Raw genomic sequence first — 20574 nt, 5'->3', positions numbered from 1 at the left:
GATATGTGACAATAATTAATTGATAGTCAATTAATTAGGGTAAAATGTGTCTTAAACCAAATAATGTATTATACTAAAATCCAATTCTATTTAGGATTCTATCACATGTCACATATGTAAGACACAAAACTTACAGTCTGCTAAGTACAATCTTAAATTGATAACTAGTAATAATAAATCTAGTTCATCCGGTCGTAAAATAAAAGGCTAAGATTCATTTTCACGCGAAGAAATCAGAATTGAGGTAAACTTATTTTATGCTGTAAAATGATTTTATAAATTCATAAAAATATAATGAAATTTGAAATCATAAATATATAAAATAAAAATAATTATTAAAAAATATAAAATCAAACAAAGAAAAAAAAACATATACCGAATGAGAAACAATATTATTATTTCAAGTTCTAAAATCACAAATTTATACAATAGCAATTTTTTCTACCCATAAAACCCATATAACCAAATAAGTTTATAAACCAAAAATTGCACACAAATCACGTATCATTTAAATCACTTTTAGATCCATACTACAAAAGATCAATCACAAACACATGTCAATAAAAACAATATATAAATATATATTAGAAGATAGCCAAATCGATCAAAATCATCAACAAAAATACAACACAATAACGTGGAATATACAACCGATATTAATATGCATGCATTTAGCCGAAAAACAAAAAAAACTGGTTGCATACCCTAATAACATACCCCGCATCTACCACCCATACCATGTCCAAGAAAAACAAATGAATAAGAGTTGCCACCAACCTAATATTCATATAGAGTACTACATGAAAAATTTATACATTTGACACTTTATAATAGTACATGAAGAAAAGTAAAAAATAATCACATAATTAAGCTCGACTCTTCAAAACATACATCACTTCCACCATAAAGACCTGCAAGGAGAACAACATAGACAACACGATTGATTATCAACAATGATCAACCATGATCAAACTATTAAGAGTAGCAGTATTAAAAGAAAAAATAATGTAAACAGAGCATAAAAGCATATGCAGTTCACAGTTCACACACACAATTATTAAAGTTGTAAAAATAAGAATTAAAAATTCCATCTTCGAAATCATCCCGCCATTGCAAAGTCAGAACACAAATGTGTGTATAAATACAAACGCTCAAAAATCAATAAAACAAAAGGAATATAATGAGAGCACATAGAAAAACGATTGAAATGGAATAATGGAAGAGATAAAAAGGGGAGGAACATCACAAAAATCACCTTCTTGTGAGGAATTTTCTTGTACAAAATTAGGCCAACCCATTTCCAAAAACCAACAATCATTCACTTTCTTCACACCAACTTCCCAACTCATCTCTCTTTCCCCTCGCATTATCCTGCATCTTGTCGGAATTTCTCACCAAATTTGTCGACAAAATCTGGAGGAATTCTCTATTGTATATGCAAACAAATTAAGGAGAAATTGAATTATGCTAAGATTCATTTTCACACGAAGAAATAAGAATTGAGGTTTCTCAGGGACAATTCGGATATCAATAATTATATTAGAGCATTAGCAATAGAAGGGCTGATCGAGAGACCTTGGGATTGTCCTTCCATTGCAGAGAATGAGCCGATCAAGGCCCTTCCCATATGGCTGATACTGTCACGACCGCACATTGCTAAGGATAGAATAACTTGGTAATTCATGACTTGGGAAGGGGAATAAGAAGAGGGGATACAAAAAGGGGATAAAAGAAATTTTAATAAGACGCATAAATACTCCTTAATATGGTAAAAGAGGTTCACAAGACCATGGAAGATCATAAAATCAAAGAGTGTTCATCAAAGGTCACCCGATACTAAACATTGTTCTTACGACCCATATATTACAAAATACTACAAGCATGCACAACGGAAGGAGTTGAAATCACATGGTCATGTGTATGAAGACACATGCCACGAAAATCCTACAAAAGAGATGAGACGACCACCAACTCCACTCAGCCACCATTTCATCACTTGTTCAACCTACACATTTAGAAATACATGCAGGGCTGAGTACGAGGTACTCAATGAACACATTGCCGAAAGATATACACATATAAGAAAAAGTTATTATCATGTCATCACAGTAACACACGGAAGGTTTTTCTTAAAGGCCCGAGCTTACTAAGTTCATTTTCGTAAAGTTCATATGATCAGACTAAGTTCATTCCAACAATCCGCCATATCTAATATCGTTAGAAGGATTTTGAATTTTTTAAGACATTATTGTTCTTTCTCACTTTTTTGGCTCAATGACGTTTTTGTACTTTATTTTAAATTATAAATAATATTCTTACTCTTCTAACTTCATCTTCCATAACAATTAACAATTATTAAATTATATTTTTGTACGAAGAAGATATGTGTCTAAGACATACTCAACCCTATTCAGCCTTAATACCAAGCGTATGCAATATAGTCAATCGTTGGAATTTGGCCTAACCAACTTGTTCGTTCCATCAAATATTTATTAGTTAAATTCAATATTTTATCTAATCATAGGAGTATAAAATTAAAATTAATTTTTTTTTTAAAATGACGTAAAGATCACATTTGTATCTCAAATAAAAGTTAATTGTATTGATTAACTCACAATAATGTTAACATTTTCATTGTTGTGAATTTTAGGATATAACACAAATAATCACAAACAAACAATAAATATCTTAAAAATACTTCTAAACTGTGAGAGAACAGTGTAAGAAATAGTACTTACGGGTCGAACTGACAGGGATGTGATCTGGATGAAAAGTGATAAGGCTAATTTCATGCATCGGTTATAGGGTGAAAAGCGTTATAATTTGCTGGGTCTAACACGTTTCCTAAGCCAGGTGTGTGAAGAAAAATCGCTAGATCGAGGAAATGCTGAAGGAGATGGTCTAGCGAAGGAATGAAGTAAAGTGAGCAGGATTTAAAAGAAAAGAAGGCGTGACAGAGGAAGTCAATAGCTGAGGGCATCAAAGTCTATCTATACCTCACTGGGCCCACTCCAACGCCTATATATAGAAGAGCATGCAACGCACATCATATCACTTTTTCACTCTCTTCTTAGCTCACACACATTACACACACTTGGGAATGGGAGATCTGGGGTAGTCGGGTACTAAGGGTTACTTTTCTTTAGAAGTTTCGCAGTTGCAACACCGTCCGAGTGTGGACGAAGATACAATCTCTCTTAATTTCAGTTGTTTTACTCTTTTTGCTGTCGAACTTCACTTTTGGGAGTCGACTTGGCTGTTGATGTTACTTGTTATCTTTTCGCTTTGTTGAATCGTGTTTAGCTGTGATATTTTAAGTTGATTTACGTAGATCTCGCTGCTGGAAGTTTATTTTTACAAGTATTATGTCGATCTCTGTTTTATTTTGATGTTGTGGTGTTTGATATGGGAATTCGGTGATAGATCTGAGGTTTATTGACTGATTGGAGGTTGTTGTTCGAATCGGAAGTGATGAAGTATTTCTGTTGGTTGGAGTTTGTGTCGGACGCTTGGATCCGGAGTGGATTTAGCGTCTGAGGTTGGATCCGAAGTGAGGAAAGGAAGTTGTTAGATGGATTTGAGTTTTCTTCTTGTTTTCTGTTTTACTTCGTCTAGCGCCTGCAGATCTGTTCAGTTCTTCGTTGATTATGCATAAATTTGACTTAGATCTAGTTTGCTCTGTTTTGATTTCGTTCATGTTGATTTTCTTATGAGTTTTTACGCAATTTGGTTGTAGAAGATGATGTCGCTGTTAGTTAGTACTAGAGTTAGTTATTCTGCCAGCTTTTCGTCCGTACTCTACTTTTTCAGTCATGGTCCCCACAATTCGTTTATTTCCTAGGTCTAGGTAAGTAGAGTAGTTCTCTTGATTCTAGTGATCGAACAGTTAATTTTCTCGCAACGTTTTTCTTGTTATTTCACCTAGGTCTAGCTATTAGCTTAGGAGTTTTTTAAGATTCCCAAGTCAAGTTTAATTTGTTTTCCTCAACCCAACAAAAAAATGTGTGGCAGCAGCCAACACCAAAAACACATCCAAATCCTTGAACATGAGTATTACGCATCCTTCTCTGTGGGATCGATCCCTACTTCACTATACTAGGTTTAGTAAAGTGGTTGAGGGTTTTTTGAAAGAAGTGCTCTGTGTGTCCGACGACCAGGATTTCCTGCGACCAACGAGTTCCTAGACCGCGTGATCTAGTGGATTTGCTAGACCTAGGGAACCTGTTATTTCCTTCTGAACACACTACGAACATAAACCGTAACCTTTCAAAAAGCTTCAGAAAACAACTAAAAACGAAAAAAATAATTGTGATAAGTTGAGGATAGAAACAAAATCAAAATAAAAGTATTAAGAGTGAACTACAAAAATAGTCCATGGATTATGAGTTTATCTCGCCAATGAACCCTAAATTTTAAAAATATCCCCAGACAACCCTGGACTAAGCGTTTATCTCAAAAATGGTCCTTTTTCACTGTTTCGTGACGAAAATACCCTTTTGGAGGGTTTTAGGGGGTTTGGGCAATTTGGTCTTTTTACATTTTAAATCTGATATTATTTCAGTGATGTACTACTAAATTTGATATTATTTCAAAATTATCATTCTTTTCCCTTTTGTCATCCTTCACTTTGTTTCTTTATTTCAATATTAGATTTAATTTTATAAAATCAAATTTTAAATTTCAATTTTTAAATATCAATAAATTTTTTTAATTATTAAAATTACTATTAAATGACAAATTAATAGTTTTAATCAATATTTGATAGTGTCTAATATTTAATCAATAAGGTACGATGACGCTTTAGTTTTAATCAATATTTAATAGTTTTAATCATAAATAGGTCATATAACACGATTTATTCCGAAATAAATATGCATCTAATGTATAGGAGAATTTGACTAAAAATATTATGAAGTTGACTAAAAATTTGATACTACTAAATATTTGATATAGGAGAATTTTTTTGTTGTAATTTTCTAGTTAATTTTGATTGTTTTCGAATTAATAAACGAAAATTATATTAGTCTTACATTAGATGCATATTTATTTCGGAATAAATCGTGTTATATGATCTATTTATGATTAAAACTAAGGTGTCGTCGTACCTTATTGATTAAATATTAGACACTATCAAATATTGATTAAAACTATTAATTTGTTATTTAATAGTAATTTGAATAATAAAAAAAATTTATTGCTATTTAAAATTTGAAATTTAAAATTTAATTTTAAAAATTAAATCTAATATTGAAATAAAGAAACAAAGTGAAGGATGACAAAAAGGAAGAAAAATGATAATTTTGAAATAATATCATATTTAGTACATCACTGAAATAATATCAGATTTAAAATGTAAAAAGACCAAATTGCCCAAACCCCCCAAAACCTCCCAAAAGGGTATTTTCGTCATGAAACAGTGAAAAATGACCATTTTCGAGATAAACGCTTAGTCTAGGGTTCACTGGGGATATTTTTAAAGTCCATGGTTCATTGACGAGATAAACGCATAGTCTAAGGACTATTTTTGTAGTTCACTCAAGTATTAAAACTTAGACAAATAGATCACCAAATATGACAAGAGCTACTTCTAACTTGATTCAACTTCTAACTTGATTCAGATTTGTTTCAACTAATCTAACCAAATTCATTCCTAAGACATTCTAGCCAGATAAGGATTGTGTTTATGCGCTTACCCACAGCTAAACACTTGTAAGAGAATCGTATGACTAAGATAAGTTGAGCACATCTCAAAGTCTCTACTCACTAACCTTTTGCCCCTGCTATGTAGGGCAGTAGGCCGGATTAATTTCTAAAGCGGGTAAACACCCTTGATCCTTAAGTTATCCTCTAAACAATTTTAGCCCTAGTTTTTTTAACTATTTGCTCCTTACTCCGAGTTGAAGAGACATCGGAAGTAAGGCAACTACTATATTCAAAAGTCGCATGCTAAATCATACAAATAAAAACAAACACCACAGAAAAGAATTAAACTATTAGATATAGGAAATTCACCGCCCGAAGAAATAGAGTTCAAAACAATCACTCCCTCCGTCCCGCAAAGTTTATCCCATTTTACCATTTTCGTTCGTCCCACAAAGTTTGTCCCAATTGGAATCTTGCCAAAAATAGACATTAAATACACATCTCAATCTCCTAATGTGGGACTCTTATTCCACTACACACCTCCATTTAATACAAAGTCAAACAATTTGTTAAAACTCGCACTGGGTCAAAGTGGGACAAACTTTGTGGGATGAAGAGAGTATTACTTAAGCTAGGAGTAGTCCAGAAAATTAGTCACATGACTTGATATAGAAAAATAAATGCATAAGCCACAATGAAAAATATCCTAATAGATAAGATAAAGACTGTTTTAATCCTTTCTTGTGTGGATTCCTAGGGTTCTCCGTTTGGCGGCATAAAAGATGGAAGAATAAAAGAAAGAGAGAAAAAATGGAAGAAAATATGAAATGAGAATTATGAACCCAATAGACCTTTTTTATAAATGTGGAGAAGACTGATATCTAATAGAATTGGATTTTTGAAGACTTGAAGTCTATTTGAAGTAGGAAAGAATTTAAGTATCTCCAAATCTCGAATTTTCTGCTACAACACTGCAACATGTATAAAACGATCATAACTTTTGCTACTGTTCTCTGATTGAGGCGTACAAGGTATCCACACGAAGCTCTTTCGAAGATGAAAACATTGTGGTCTTGTAAAAGCGATTGGAGTGAGTCTATAAAAACAGTTAAAAGTGCATAAAACCAAGGAAAAAAACCATAAAAATGTAATTCTCACATCAATTATGTCCCAAGCATAAAATATGACATTATATCAAATTACTGGTCTGATATTCAGTTATATTTTACTATAACATCTGCATTGGTCGATGACCACATTAATATCACTAGAAAGAACTACATTTATTGTGTCGGTCTATACAAACATAAAGTGGTCAATAAATATTATAGTTTTAAAACCAAGTAATTAAACTAGCATACTTATTACATAAAACTAAATCATGTTCAACCAATAAATTCATTAATTCAATTACTATTATTCTTCTGTACTTAAATGTGTAGTCAATAATTTATATTAATTCTAAACTAATTTAAATTGTTAATCCATTTATTTTTTTGGTAATTACCAACGTTAATCAGTTTATAATGCTGATACATTTGTAGCTATATCATTGGCCCAAGCAAATGTGGCCCAGACATTGGAGTTCGGCCCGTAACCTTTGGTTTCAAAATTTATGATGTAGAAGCTGCGTGTGGACTTCTGATTATAAGTTCATTTTTGTGTCTCGTTTTATTTTAGACTTCTTATCATTTTCATTCGATATTCTACTGGAGTATTAGTTTCAGTTATGTATGTTTTGATTTAATTTGTTCTTTCTGTCTCAAACGTTCAATTTATATAATTATTTTTTTAAAATTTAATGGCACTTTATAAGATAAAAAGTAATTTGAATGGTTGATAAATTCAAAAGCACAATATAAAATATTTAAAAAATGATAATTTGCCCGTAAATACAAGAACTTTAAATATTTTCTGCTTTTTCCCAGAACTTTTATTTTTAAATATAAATACATGAACTTTCAATGTTTCTGATTTTACCCCAAAACATAATTTTTCAATAAATTGAAGTTGGTGTGTAGTCGTGTACGCCGGATGTGCCAACGTGGCAAAAAGCGACTAGTATTGAATCTCAAAAATACACAAACTTCCGTTTTTTCTAAAATTTCTCCCAAACTTTGAGATTTTCTAGAATTTCCCCTAAACTTTGAAAATTTATAATTTTTCTCCCAACAATAAATTTGTTCTAAATTATTTAATTCCCAGCACTTTTTAAATTTAGGTGTGAATATTAATTTATAATATATATCAAAATTTATGGAGAGTGAATTTTTTAAAATAATACTCCATTTCAATAACATTTTTAAAATCACATCATTTAAATAAAAAAATTATATAATCAAAATAAAATTTGAATAGATGTAAATTTTTACATAATCATTTATATTATGAAAATAAAGCATTAGTATATAAAAATGAAAACAATCATCATTCTAATCAAATGCAATTGGAAATACAAATTTCAAGACATTAGATAGTTTAATATAATTAAATTAGTTTATCGTCTAAAACAACTAAAGTTACAATTTAGGAAAAGGGTAAAATTATTAGTAAATATTATTTTAATTGAAATTGTTTATTGGAAAAAAAAAATTTGAATTCTCAATATTCATACATTTAAATTAGAAAAAGGAAAAGTTTGAAGAAAAATCAGAAAATATCAAAAGTTGATGTATTTACAGGCTAATAACTTGTTATATTGATTTTCCACCTTTTGCCTCGTAGATGGTAATATCCTAAGTGTACTCCAATCAGCTTTAATTTTGCTAAAATTTTTTGATGAGGGAAAAATCAAAAAAATTCAAAGTTCATGTATTTACATTCAAAAATAAAAGTTCAGGGGAAAAAGCAGAAAATGTTGAAAGTTCATGTATTTACAAGCAAATAATCCTTTAAAAAATTTAATCGTTCCAAAAAAAGATTAATTATAAGATTAATTTAAAAGCATGATATATTAATTACTACTACTCTCTTCGTTTCATAGCAGTGGTATCATTTTTTCCAGCACGGAGATTAAAAAGTGTGTAACATATTAAATAAAAAAGATATTAATAAAGTATGAGAGAGGAAAAAGTAAGAATAAGAAAATGTTTACTTAAAAAATGAAAAGACTCTACTATTATGAAACGTCCAAAATGAAAACTACTATGAAACGAAGGGAGTATAATTTATTAGAAATTCAAAACACTAATAAAGTTTGTTTTTATAATAAAAAAAAATGCTCATATCCTAAATATAGTGCACTCCTTAGTGTGAGATATCCTTAAATGAAAAATGGGTAATGTGTTTTGTTAGTCGAGAAAAATAGCTCTATTTATTTTTCATCAATGAAAAAAGTCCAACTATATTAATAGATTGAATAACAATTTTTGAAGGTATGTTTCAAGAAAAATATTCTCAAAGATTGAAAAACTTGAAGCTCTCGAAGTTGTTGTCGATAAATTACGAAAAAAAATCTGTATCATGATATTATTTGCCGGAGTTTTTTTATTGGTGGAAAATAACAAACTCGGGGTAAAGTTCGTGATATTATTTATCAATTTCAAAGTTTGTGGGAAAAGCAACTTTTTGAAAATTTCATAATATTAGGGGTCAATGTCCCTAATAATAAAAAGGCATGCAAAATGAGGTACATTATTTCCATAAAAGAAAATTAAAGAAATACACTATTACGTAGAGATCTCAAAATTTGCGCAATTTATTTCAAACGAAGGTTATAATATTATTAAAACTGAATCTCTTGGAATATCTAGAATGGCGGATGAAACAACTACTCTCTCGGTCCCCCAAAGTTTATCCCATTTTATTATTTTAGTTCATCCTACTTGAAATCTTACCAAAAATAGACATTAAATACACTCTAACTCTCAATCTCTTCAATGTGGGACCCTTATTTTAATACATACCTTCCTTTAATACAAAATTAAATAATTTCTTAAAACCCACGCCAGATCAAATTGGAATAAAGTTTGGGAGGCGGAGGGAGTAGAAATTTGCGGATGGTGCTAATTAAAAAAGTATCAGTATTTTAATTTTAAGTCTTGTTAACCGTAGTATATATATTTAAGTATTCCATCACAAAAATTTAAGTCAATGAGATTGGGAAATGTCGAAAACTCATAAAGAAGGTTCAATATTTAAAACCAATATTTGCTGTGGTTTCTCAAGAAACGCGTTTACTTGCACCAGCACAGATTAGTTGTAGCAGTCAAAGGCTGTGAGAGGGTATTCATTTTTTTTAATCTATTATCGGTTTTTGGTGGGAATCGGCTACTATTCAAATTACCTAACTATGGCCATTGTATTAAGCTCTAATGATTTGCAATCTTGAATGTTATTTCAACTTTGATTAGCAATAAATATGCAAACACAAGAAAATAGAAAAGGGAATAAAAATTGGATCTTTTCATAGTATGATTTATTCACCCCATTTCTTGGGATGTAAAGAAGAAAATAATTACGTTCCTGTATGCAACATTATGAATGAATAATTGAATATTATACCACCTATTTCTTTCCTTTGTATTCACAGAAAAAGAATAAAAGAATCGAACTAGTGCTCAAAAAAGTGGCTTTAGAGGCTAGAACTGCATCCGAGGCCGGCCCGAGAAAGATTGCTCCCGGTTGGTGTCGTTGTGCGAGAAGGGAAGTCAAATCTGAGGCGGCGTCTGCTTCTTGGAGATAGATTCAGTTGCTCCAACGCGTGAGTCTGGAGCCCCGCCGGATAGTCTCTAAGGCACCCAATCCGAGGTCCAGCTCCCGTGCTCCACTTGCAAGACAGTTGCTTTCCCAATTGGTATGACTTCATTCCCTTGTGCGAGTTGATTCGTTTCAGAATGGATTCCTCCGGGATCGTCTCATCTTCTTCCTCGCAGATGTTCATCTCCTCTTCAGCTAGGATGAAGCTTTTTACTTCAACCTTTAGCCTTTCGTCTCTACTTGGTATCTCGAGAGTAAGGTTTCTGGAGCTATTTCGTGCGTCCAACTTAGTCAATTTAACGCCTTCTTCTCCCACTCCCGCGCTAACCTTCAGAAAGCTGGAGTGCTCCACAATGTGTTCTTCCATATCCAGTTGCTCTCGTTCAGTCAAGTCGTCTCCGGAGGAGATGTTTCTCGTATGCTTCCCTACTCTATCTTGATCTTCATCATCCACAGAATCAAACTGTAAACAATGCAATCAACACTATTCAGCATAAAACTCATGAGACCAAATCTACAACTTAACATACAATTAGGCTTGGTTGTCTTGTCTTTACCTCAACTTTATCGAGATCCACATCGTTATCCGTGAGAAATGACAACAAATTTTGAAAATTTTCGGCTGTAGGCCGGTAATGTCCACTGTGAGGCCAGACCGCCTGTTGATATCCGAAAATTAGCATTGTTCAATAATCAAGGCGAAAGAAGAATCCAGCGCTAGCAGATACGAAGATATACCTTTAAGACGCCCTTATCAGCTACTATCCTCCCAGCAGCCAGCGTGGCTCCTCCGGCCAAGAAGCTAGAGTGCTGAAATGAGCCTTTCTTTTTCTTCCCCACGTATAAGGTCCTGGATGTGCTAAGGACAAAGATCCACTTGCAACCCTTTGGTTCGTCAATGGTGTCGATAAGCTCTCCGGTTTTATTGTAGAGGAGCTTCCCATCCTCCACTGAAACTTCATAATCCTCTCTCTCCCTCTGCAAACAACAAATGACAGGTTACTACAATATCCTCAATGAACATGTTAATAAAAATCAAGCTTCAAATATGTTTAAACGCACCGGTCCAAGGTACTTGATGCACTGTTGTTGAAGCTTAGAGCGAGGGCACTTCTCCGTAATATTAACTTCCTTCCCCTCTCCAATATCTAGCCTGCGCGATTGCAATCATTTCATTAGCTTCACCACATTGCGAAAATGTCATCAAGCATTTCAGATTCTAGAGATTATTTACCAGTAGAAGAAGGGCTCTTTGCTTTGAGAATTCAACCATTTCGTGTAATAGAAATGCAGATTGTGGCCATAACGGTGTCGTGGATCAATCTAGTAAACAGCATAAAATCGAAATCAGCATCTACTCCTCATTGCTAATGCATATAAAAACCATAGCAACAACTAACAAGCATACTTACAGCTTCAAGCCAGTGTTGCAACGCAAGTTTCTGAGCTTTACTGTTCTGTGATAAGCCTTTTCCCACCTGGAAATGAACAAGAAACAAAATTAAATCAAATGTGATTACCAAATTCCTTGGTGTAGAACAAGGGACAAAGAAGCAAGTGATGATGCCAGCAAGCAAAATTACCTTGGCAGCCCTTGTTCTTGCTCTTGACCAACGAGAGATTGCTGTCTCGTGCTTCTCAATATCGAAAAAGGAAATGGAGCTCCTCTTGAGCTCTGCAAAATCCAACACCTTCCACCAGCTCTGCTCAATCAGGACAGCACAATCAGCAAGCTTTCGCCTCGTGCGGAAGCTCTTGTAAACCTTCTGCAACTTTATAGCAGCCTCGTGTTTGGGGCTGCTTGGGTCCAAGATCGGGGAATGTGGAGTGGTATTCCTCACCAAGCTACCCGATCTAGACAAGAAACCAACCGATTCTAGACTATCTGCAGCTTGAGCCTCAATGATTTGAGCTTTCTTGGCTCTAAACCTAAGAGATCCTTCTCTCAAGAGCTTCCCTGAGCCTAATGACTGCAGTCTTGCAGGCTCGGTAAGCTTCCCCTTAAAGCTCGAAGACCGAACCGGTGCGTTCCTCTCATCACATTCTAGTTTGAATGAATTTGCAACCATTGACTCATATCCATTCTCCAAATCAAAGAAGAAACTAAGTGGACATGAACAAGCTACCCCCATGCAATTTGGATGATGGAAAAAAGATAGCTTTATGTGACCTGTTGATGAGCAATTCTTTCAGTTTAAAATCAAAACAAAACCAACAATCCCTTCAGTTAAATAACAAGTAGTAGAGTTCAAAAATTAAAACAAAACCATAACATGATTCATCATTGCATAGTTATAACATCAAAACACAAAAATCATGAGCAATATATTATCTTGGATTTGGTTTGTGAATCACACACACTTCAATAAACAGTTAATGAGTATGGGAAAATGATATGGAGCAATTTTGCATATACAAACCAGGAAACACCCAATGTGACTCAACCATATTTCAATTGACAAACACACATTGAATTGAAAGAGATATATTCAATCAAGTTAAAAACGATTAACACAAAGCCCATTCACAAAAAAGAAAGCGAAATGCAAAACTAAGCACCATGTCAACTCATTGATTGAGCTTAACAGAGAAGATGGAAATCCAAAATTTCAAGTTTTGTCAGCGAGAATTGGAAGGAAAGGGAAAAAGGAGAAATCTTTGTACCTGAATGAATGTGAAGGTAGATGTGGATCTAGAAATAGATTAAATCAAGAAACAGCAAAAAGGGTCTCAAATTCAGAGGGATTTTATTGGTATCTGATTTGTTACACGCTTAATGTAGCTTTGTTCTTGGGCTTCTGCGAATGCGAGAGTGTATATAACTATATATATATATATATATCGACGGAGCAGAGCTGTACAGTGGTGGGTGTAGCCGTGTAGAGGAGCACGTGGCATACACCTTCAAATACTGTGTAGGATGTTTTCCTTTGACCATTTTTTTTATCTTTTCACTACCCTTTAGTCTTATTTTTCAATTTTATGTCATTTAAAATTAGTCTTTACGGTAAAATGATCACTTTTAGTAAGAGGGTCTTATTTCAACATTCTTAACTACTTCCTCCATCCGCCATTAAGAGTCACATTTTTTAGCGATACGAGTTTTAAGAAATGTTTAAAAAAGTTGGTGGAAAAAAATTAATTGAATAGAGATCCCACGTGTATATATTAGTTTTAAAATAAAATATGAAGGAAATGAACGAATTAAAATGAAAAAATGGGACTCCTATTCGGGGCGGAGGGAGTATTTCTATCGTTTTATTATTTTGCATTATTCACTATGAGAATGTTCGATTGACAAGATTATATCCAGCTATTAAATTTGTATATGTTTGGTTCATGATATTGAATTTCATGACTTAATCCTACATAAATAGTTATATGATGAAGAGTCACAACCAACTCATCTTACTAAATAATCTGACAATTTAATCCAAGATGATACTATCTCACTATTATTATTTTATTTAGAAAACTAAACCCTATCTATAAAAATTATTTTCAACAAACTAAAGTAGCGGTATTCTTCTTCACTATAATTTGTTTTTTATGGTTTCCGACCAAGTCTTTTTTTCTCCTTTTTCAAATATTTCAAAATACAAGGGGTTCTATTCCAAGGAAACAAAATAAAAATTACCAACAAACAATTTGTGGCTGTGAGAAATAGTAGTTGTATAATAAATTTTTGGACATATCAGACATGAAAAAATATCACAAGACTTTTCCTTTTCAACTATACAATGTTGAATTCATAAAAATAGATTACTACATAAAAGTTCAGGTTTTAATATTAAATTAGTAAAGTATGAAAGATAAAAAGAGAAAGTGATTCAAGTATCGTTATTGGAGAATAAGACAAATATTATAAGAGAAAAAACTTACCAAAATAAAAAATAACTATTTTTGTGAACCGACCAAAATGTAATACACAGACTATTTTTTATAGGACAGATGGAGTATAAAATTCTTTTGTAACTAAATATTGTGTTTCACCATTTGAAAATCGTGTATTATATACTTTCTCCGTCTCATTAAAATAGAAATTTTTAATTACACGAGTTTTAATATATAATTGGTAAAGTAAGAGGGATAGAAAGAAAAAGTAATTGGAGACATGGAGTAGTATTGTTAATGGAGATGAGATCCAATTTATTAAAGATAAAAACTTACTCCTTCCGTCCCTGAAAATTTTTCACTTATTTTCATTTTCGTCCGCCTCAAAAAATTTGTCACCTTTCACATTTAATATCTCTTTTGTAGTGGACCCCACATGCCATGACTTTTTCAACTCAATTTTTATTACATTGTTTAAAACTCGTGCGGATCAAATGATGATAAATTACCAGGGACAGATTAAGTATTAAAAATAAAAAATAGACTATTTTATAGGATAAATAAAGTATGCTACTTTCTCCGGCCCTAAAGAGTATGCACTATTTTCTTTTTCGTCCTTCCTCAAAGAGTATGAACTTTCAATTTTGAAAACTTTCTTCTCTCTAATAAGGTGAGACTCATTTTCTACTAACAATACTTAAAAAACTTTCTCTATCTATCTCTCTCTTACTTTATCAATAATACATTAAAATCTGTGCCGAACTTAAAATTCATATTTTTTAGGACGGAGGGAGCAGTTATTTTTTCTTCTTGGTTGACGTAACTTTTTTCAGTAAACCGTGTAGAATACTATTCATTACTTTTCCTAGTCTTCAAATAAAAACAATAGCATAGCTCAACTTGCACGAATCTCTCAAACAAACATAATTAATATTTTTCAAAGTGAATTTTGGGCACCTATCGCATTGACTTAGTAGTCCGATAGTGATGTACTTGTATATAATAGGTTTGGTGTGGATATTTGTACGTTGATCAACATTTATTCCAATAATTATACAAAAAATTGTTATGTCTAATTAATATAGATTAATTTCATATTACATGATTGCGTCGGCACATATGACACATATTTACGTGTACGCTTATGAACAAGATGTTTAATTTTCTACTCCATATAGTATTGATAATACATAAGTACATCATTTGACCTTTGACAAATCGAGCAATATAAATTACTTTTAAATTATACTTTAAAAATAACCAAATTCTACGCGTAGATTATATAAGACTATACCTGTCCAAGGTTTACCGAATAGACGGTTAAAACCAAAACCGTAACCGCCGGTTATAGTTCTAAACCGAAATTGAGAGAATTTACCCGAACCAAAACCATGCATTTTTGAACCGTGGTTTGGTTCCGGTTCAAAAAATTTCGAACCAAAACCGTGGCGGAACCGCTGGTTTAGGGCGGTTCCAAACCGGAACTGCGAAAAATCGCCGAAAAATCGTGAAACCAAACTGGAACCGTAAAAAATCGTCGAAAAACCTCCGATTTCGAACCAGAACCAGCGATTCCAAACCGTAACCGCTGGTTCCGAAACCGTGGACACCTCTATCCAAGACTCATATATGACTTGAAGGGAGGGTTCAAATTAGTTTTTTTCTTTTTTTTAATATTGTGAGGAAAATTATATTTATCATTGTAGATCGCGAAAATGTTAGGTGGAATAATTTTATTTTTGAATAAATGGATTATGGAAATTAATTATGATGCAAAAAATCTAGTTTTCATAACACATTTAATTTCACTGTAAATAGAGTGATTATACATTTAATTATGCTATGCAATGCTCTCAAATTCTTCAAAAATGTGATTTTAAAAAATAATACTACAAGTGATTTTATACATTTAATTATGTATGTATATGATGAGACCAATTGAAACTTCGATGCATTTGCGAAGAATGGCCCACAAGTTGACCGAAATCAGATAATCTCATATATAAAGGGGTTTGCTTAGGTAATAAAAACAAAGTGTACCTATATTTTTATACAAGTCCTAGGTGTCGCTTAATATTTTTAAATTGTAAGTGTCACATAAATGTATTATTAAATTACCCACAAATTAGTGCAAAACAAAGGCATCATAAAGATATTGTCCCTCGCATACATTTCTTATTTAATTTAAAAGGGTTTTTTTGCGGTGGCATTTATATGCACATATGTCACCCACTGATTAAATCAGCAAACCTTATTAAAATATGACATAACGATTTTTTGTGGCTGCCAGCTTTATAAAACCCTTAACAAACTACATTAGAAATATTTTACTGATTATAAGTATTTTAAAACTGTGGATGACACTACTACGTTCCTAACAGATACTAAGAACCAAAAATTTAATTAAATGATGGAAATTTGAAATTCCCACTTTCCCAACCAGGGTTGTTGACTTCTTGTATTTGCAATCAATTTCCCCATTTTTTTAGAATAATTGCGGCATAATTATTTATGAGTTTATTTTGGATAGATTAAATTTATAAAATATACCTTACCCGTTAAATAATTTCGTACGGAACGCTATTTATGAAATGGAGAAATATTTTCTCGCATTAGCTAAGTACTACTATGCTTAACATTTTTTTAGACATACACAATCTTACTTGATTTTTCAAAATTAATTTATAAAACCTTATTTTATTGGATAGTCATCTTTTTTGCTCCGACGGTAGGATTTTATATAATTATTCAATAAAAACACTCCCTTTTAGTTTTTTCAGGATAGAATTATTTTCTTTAAAATTACAAATTCTACTGAATTTGTGTCACAATTATCATTATTAATTCTTTGAAGGGAATTATTTAGTCACCTACATTTATCAAACAACCTTAATATAATGAATACTTAGGCCGGATCGGAACAAAGTTGCAATTCCGATCCAACATAACTTTTTTGCCACATTATTATTGTGAATTATATATAAAAAAAAGAAATTAAAACGATAATAATCTAAAAGAATCAGATGTAAATTTGTTTTATAATTTTTTTCCAAAAACAAGAATCCAAAAGCAATCAAATCTCACTGATGCAAAATCTATAATTAAAATCCACAAATCACATGTAGTAATTAATTGAAATCCACAAACAAATGAACAATCACATGTAACTTGATCCATGAGAGTATTTTATTAATACTATGCCCATAAACAGTTTACAAATTTTAATTTATGACGAGAATTATTGTGTTTGTATGAACACATTGTCACGTACAACTGTGATCGATTTGATCTCGGATCTCCGATGGGGGAGTACGACACGCCGTACAGGTTTCTTCAGCCACACATAGATCTCCACGTGTCATTACCACATTCTCAATGCTTAGACAACTCTATCTTGCATACACTCACGTGGACTTTGGAGATTCATCATATTCAGACATGCATGCTTTACATATTTTATTGAATAGGCTAAATATCTTTAATCCAATTTAAACTATTCACTTTGACGAATTATATCCTATACAAATTCTAATTTAATGTACATAAAACATACTGGCTCCCATTGTCTTCTATAAATAATAAGCGTCAGTTTTAATACACAATTAATAAAGTAATAAAGAGATAAGAAACAAAAAGATTAAAATATTATTTCCCCCATCCCGGCTAAGATGACACTTTTCTTGGCCGGCACGAGGTTTTAAGAGTTATCGGTTAAAATATTTAATTGGAGAAAGAAAAGGTGGGTGTAACTATTAAAATAGAAAGAGAAACAAAGATGGATATTATAATAAGAGTAAGAAAAATAGTTGGGTGCATTAATTGGAGAGAAAAAATTTCAAAAAAAGGAAATGTATTATCTTAATTGGGACAAACTAAAAAAAAAAACGTGTCATCTTAAGCGGGACAGATGGAGTATTAGAAAAGAATAAACCACATCTCACTAGTGAGGAAAAAATTTCTAAATAGAAATTCATAATTGAAGAGACGGACTGCATGTTTCCCAAGGAAAAAAAAGAATAGAAATAGTAGCTTATGTGTCACTTTTTACATAATATTTCCACCTGAGGAACCTACATACCCCTTCCGTTTCAGTAGTGGAGACGGATTTTTTGGGCACGTGATTTAAAAAAAAATTGTGTTAAGTGAGTTAAATAAAGAAAGAATGAAGTATGAAGTAAAAAAGGTAGAGAGATGAAGAGAATGAAGTGAAGTAAGAGAGAAGAAATGTGTTGATTTTACTATAAAAAGAAATGAGTCTACTATTATTGAACGTACCAAAATGACAAAATGACTCAATTACCGCGAACAGAGAAAGTATGTACAGATTTGCAATAATTTATCAATAATTTATCTATTTTAAATGTATATTGATAGTACTGCTATACTCCGTTTATGAAAAATTGAAGTAGTGAGAGTTTAGAAGTTAGATACATCTAACTAGTAGTTAGGTCTCCACATGACCACAACCACGGTTGGGTTGTGGATATCGTGCCAGAAATGAGGTGCGGCTGGGGGGACATGGATGGAGGGTTGTTAGGTCGGGTGGGGGACGGGTGAAACAATGCAAATGGGGGAGGGCGACCCGCCTGGTTGCGGCGCGGCGAGGCAGGCCGCGCGCGTTGTGGGCACCGATACCGCAACATATTTTATTATTTTATTTTAACATTTTTTAGTTCAAACTTTATTATCTCCTATATATCCCTTTCACTCTATTTTTATTCTACGCGTTCCTATCACTCCTAAACTTTCCTGCCTCTAAATTGAATTTCTTCAATATGGATCCAAGAGAGGAGATGGAAGAATTCATGCAGACTCGAAATTGGATCGTTTCGGTGACCTATGTAGCTCCTAGTCCGACTACGGGGTCCACTAACGACAAGGGCAAGGAGAATGGCCAGTCGTTGGTTAGCATTGATGATTAAGACAATGGTGGAAATTTAGGCCATCAGCAGATAACAGGGCAAGGACAAGGGTAAGGGCTAGGGCATGGGCTTGAGCAAGGGCAAGAAGAAGACAACTGATGGCAACATGCCTAAGAAGTATAGCCCCGAGGACAGAGGCAGACCTAAGTGGAGTCATGGGGGTCCTTGGAACCCACAAAAAATTTTCATTTTTACTTTGTACTATTAATAGAACAAAATACTACACATGATGTAGCAAAGTTGGTTGTCAACCTTGACTTGCAAGCTAGAGGGTAAGGTGTTCGAAGAGTACCAAATTCATTAGTTCGACTGGGGAGGGAAGTGGTGCACCGAAGAGTACCAAATTCTCCGCTAGCGGAAACTACTCTACGAGCAATGCAGGCGGTCCTACCATCGACCTCAACTTGCTTGACGACAAACCTTTCATCTCCCGACACTCATAGCTGTCCAATGGGGTGTAAAGCGAAACGCGAAGGGAAAGGCCACTTTAGTGAGTTGAGTTTCTAGCGATGATAAGTCGGCAATGTTAGAGGTCGATCTTGGGAGGCACAATGAGATGGTTGACGTCATTCGCTACAACATTAGAAACCAGAAAAAGTAGTTTCCCTTTTTTTGGTTTTTAAATTTTAGGATTTGTAATTTTAATTCTATGATGAATGGACGAATTTTATGTGTTATAATTGTTCATCGTTTTCAATTTTACAACTAAAATACTCCCTCCGCCCCATAGAAATAGGACATATTTTCTTTTTCGTTCGTCCCATAAAAATTGTCCATAACCATCTATGGCAACAATTTTCTCCTTCTCTTTTACTTTATCGTTTATGGACTCCACTATCTACCACACTATTTCAACTTTTTTTTATACATTCTCTTCTACTTTAACAATTACACATTAAAACCCGTGTCAATTCCAAATGACCTATTTCTATGGAACGGAGGGAGGAGTAGTTAAATAGTACTCCCTCCGTCCCATAAAAGTTGAGACAAAACTTTTGGGCACGGAGATTAAGAATTTATATTAAATAAATAGGAGAGATGAAAAAAGTAGGAAAGATAAGAGAGAGTAAAGTAAATGATGGAATAAAGTAAGAGTGATTAGATGTTTTGTCTTTAGTTAAAAAAGGAAATGACTCAACTTTGTTGGGACGGACTAGACTCAACTTTTATGGGACGGAGGGAGTACTCCTTCTGTACCAAAAAAAAAAAATAAAGACATTTGAGACGACACTAGAGTTAATACATAATTGGTAAAGTAAGAAAATGAGGGAAAATTAGTTAAAATAGTGTTAGCGGATAGTGGGACCCATATTATTTTTAGTGTTTAATAGTGGTTCTAGTAGTATAAGTTGTAAATAAATTAATGTATATGGTTAATGAGTTTGGGAGAACTTTCCTTAAATAAAAATGAGATATATTTATGGGATGGACGAAAAAGAAAAGTGTCCTTATTTTTATAAGAATGAGGGAATAGTGA

At 32.9% G+C, this 20574-nt stretch overlaps 1 protein-coding gene and 1 long non-coding RNA gene across 2 annotated transcripts; one reads left to right on the top strand and one right to left on the bottom strand.

Annotated features, from left to right (window-relative positions):
• Positions 1-9957: 9957 nt before the first annotated feature.
• LOC125208541 (IQ domain-containing protein IQM2-like) lies at positions 9958-13198 on the bottom strand. Its single transcript, XM_048108177.2, has 8 exons — positions 13006-13198; positions 11925-12511; positions 11754-11819; positions 11576-11664; positions 11404-11494; positions 11080-11319; positions 10899-11000; positions 9958-10804 (listed from the first exon to the last, which is right to left on the bottom strand). Exons 2-8 carry the CDS (start codon positions 12471-12473, stop codon positions 10217-10219), a joined length of 1725 nt encoding a protein of 574 aa, XP_047964134.1. The 5' UTR covers positions 12474-12511; positions 13006-13198; the 3' UTR covers positions 9958-10216.
• On the top strand, positions 10308-11390 carry LOC148932431 (uncharacterized). Its single transcript, XR_016134933.1, has 2 exons — positions 10308-10438; positions 10518-11390. It is a non-coding gene; the product is annotated as an uncharacterized LOC148932431 (long non-coding RNA).
• Positions 13199-20574: the final 7376 nt, after the last annotated feature.

Source organism: Salvia hispanica, chromosome 2, assembly GCF_029641045.1.
Source record: "Salvia hispanica isolate PSC_SH4W2 chromosome 2, Shi_PSC_v1, whole genome shotgun sequence".
Taxonomy (NCBI): domain Eukaryota; kingdom Viridiplantae; phylum Streptophyta; class Magnoliopsida; order Lamiales; family Lamiaceae; genus Salvia; species Salvia hispanica.
The sequence above is the reverse complement of the archived record's forward strand: the minus strand, read 5'-3'. Positions and strand labels throughout refer to the sequence as shown.

Bases quoted from the DNA above. Each gene is read 5' to 3' on its own strand.
- LOC125208541 (XM_048108177.2), bottom strand. From the start codon at position 12,473: ATGGGGGTAGCTTGTTCATGTCCACTTAGTTTCTTCTTTGATTTGGAG. The intron at 11,665-11,753 runs GTAAGTATGCTT...GCTGTTTACTAG, and splicing joins TGCAACACTGGCTTGAAGCT to ATTGATCCACGACACCGTTA. The intron at 10,805-10,898 runs GTAAAGACAAGA...CATTGTTTACAG, and splicing joins TGGATCTCGATAAAGTTGAG to TTTGATTCTGTGGATGATGA.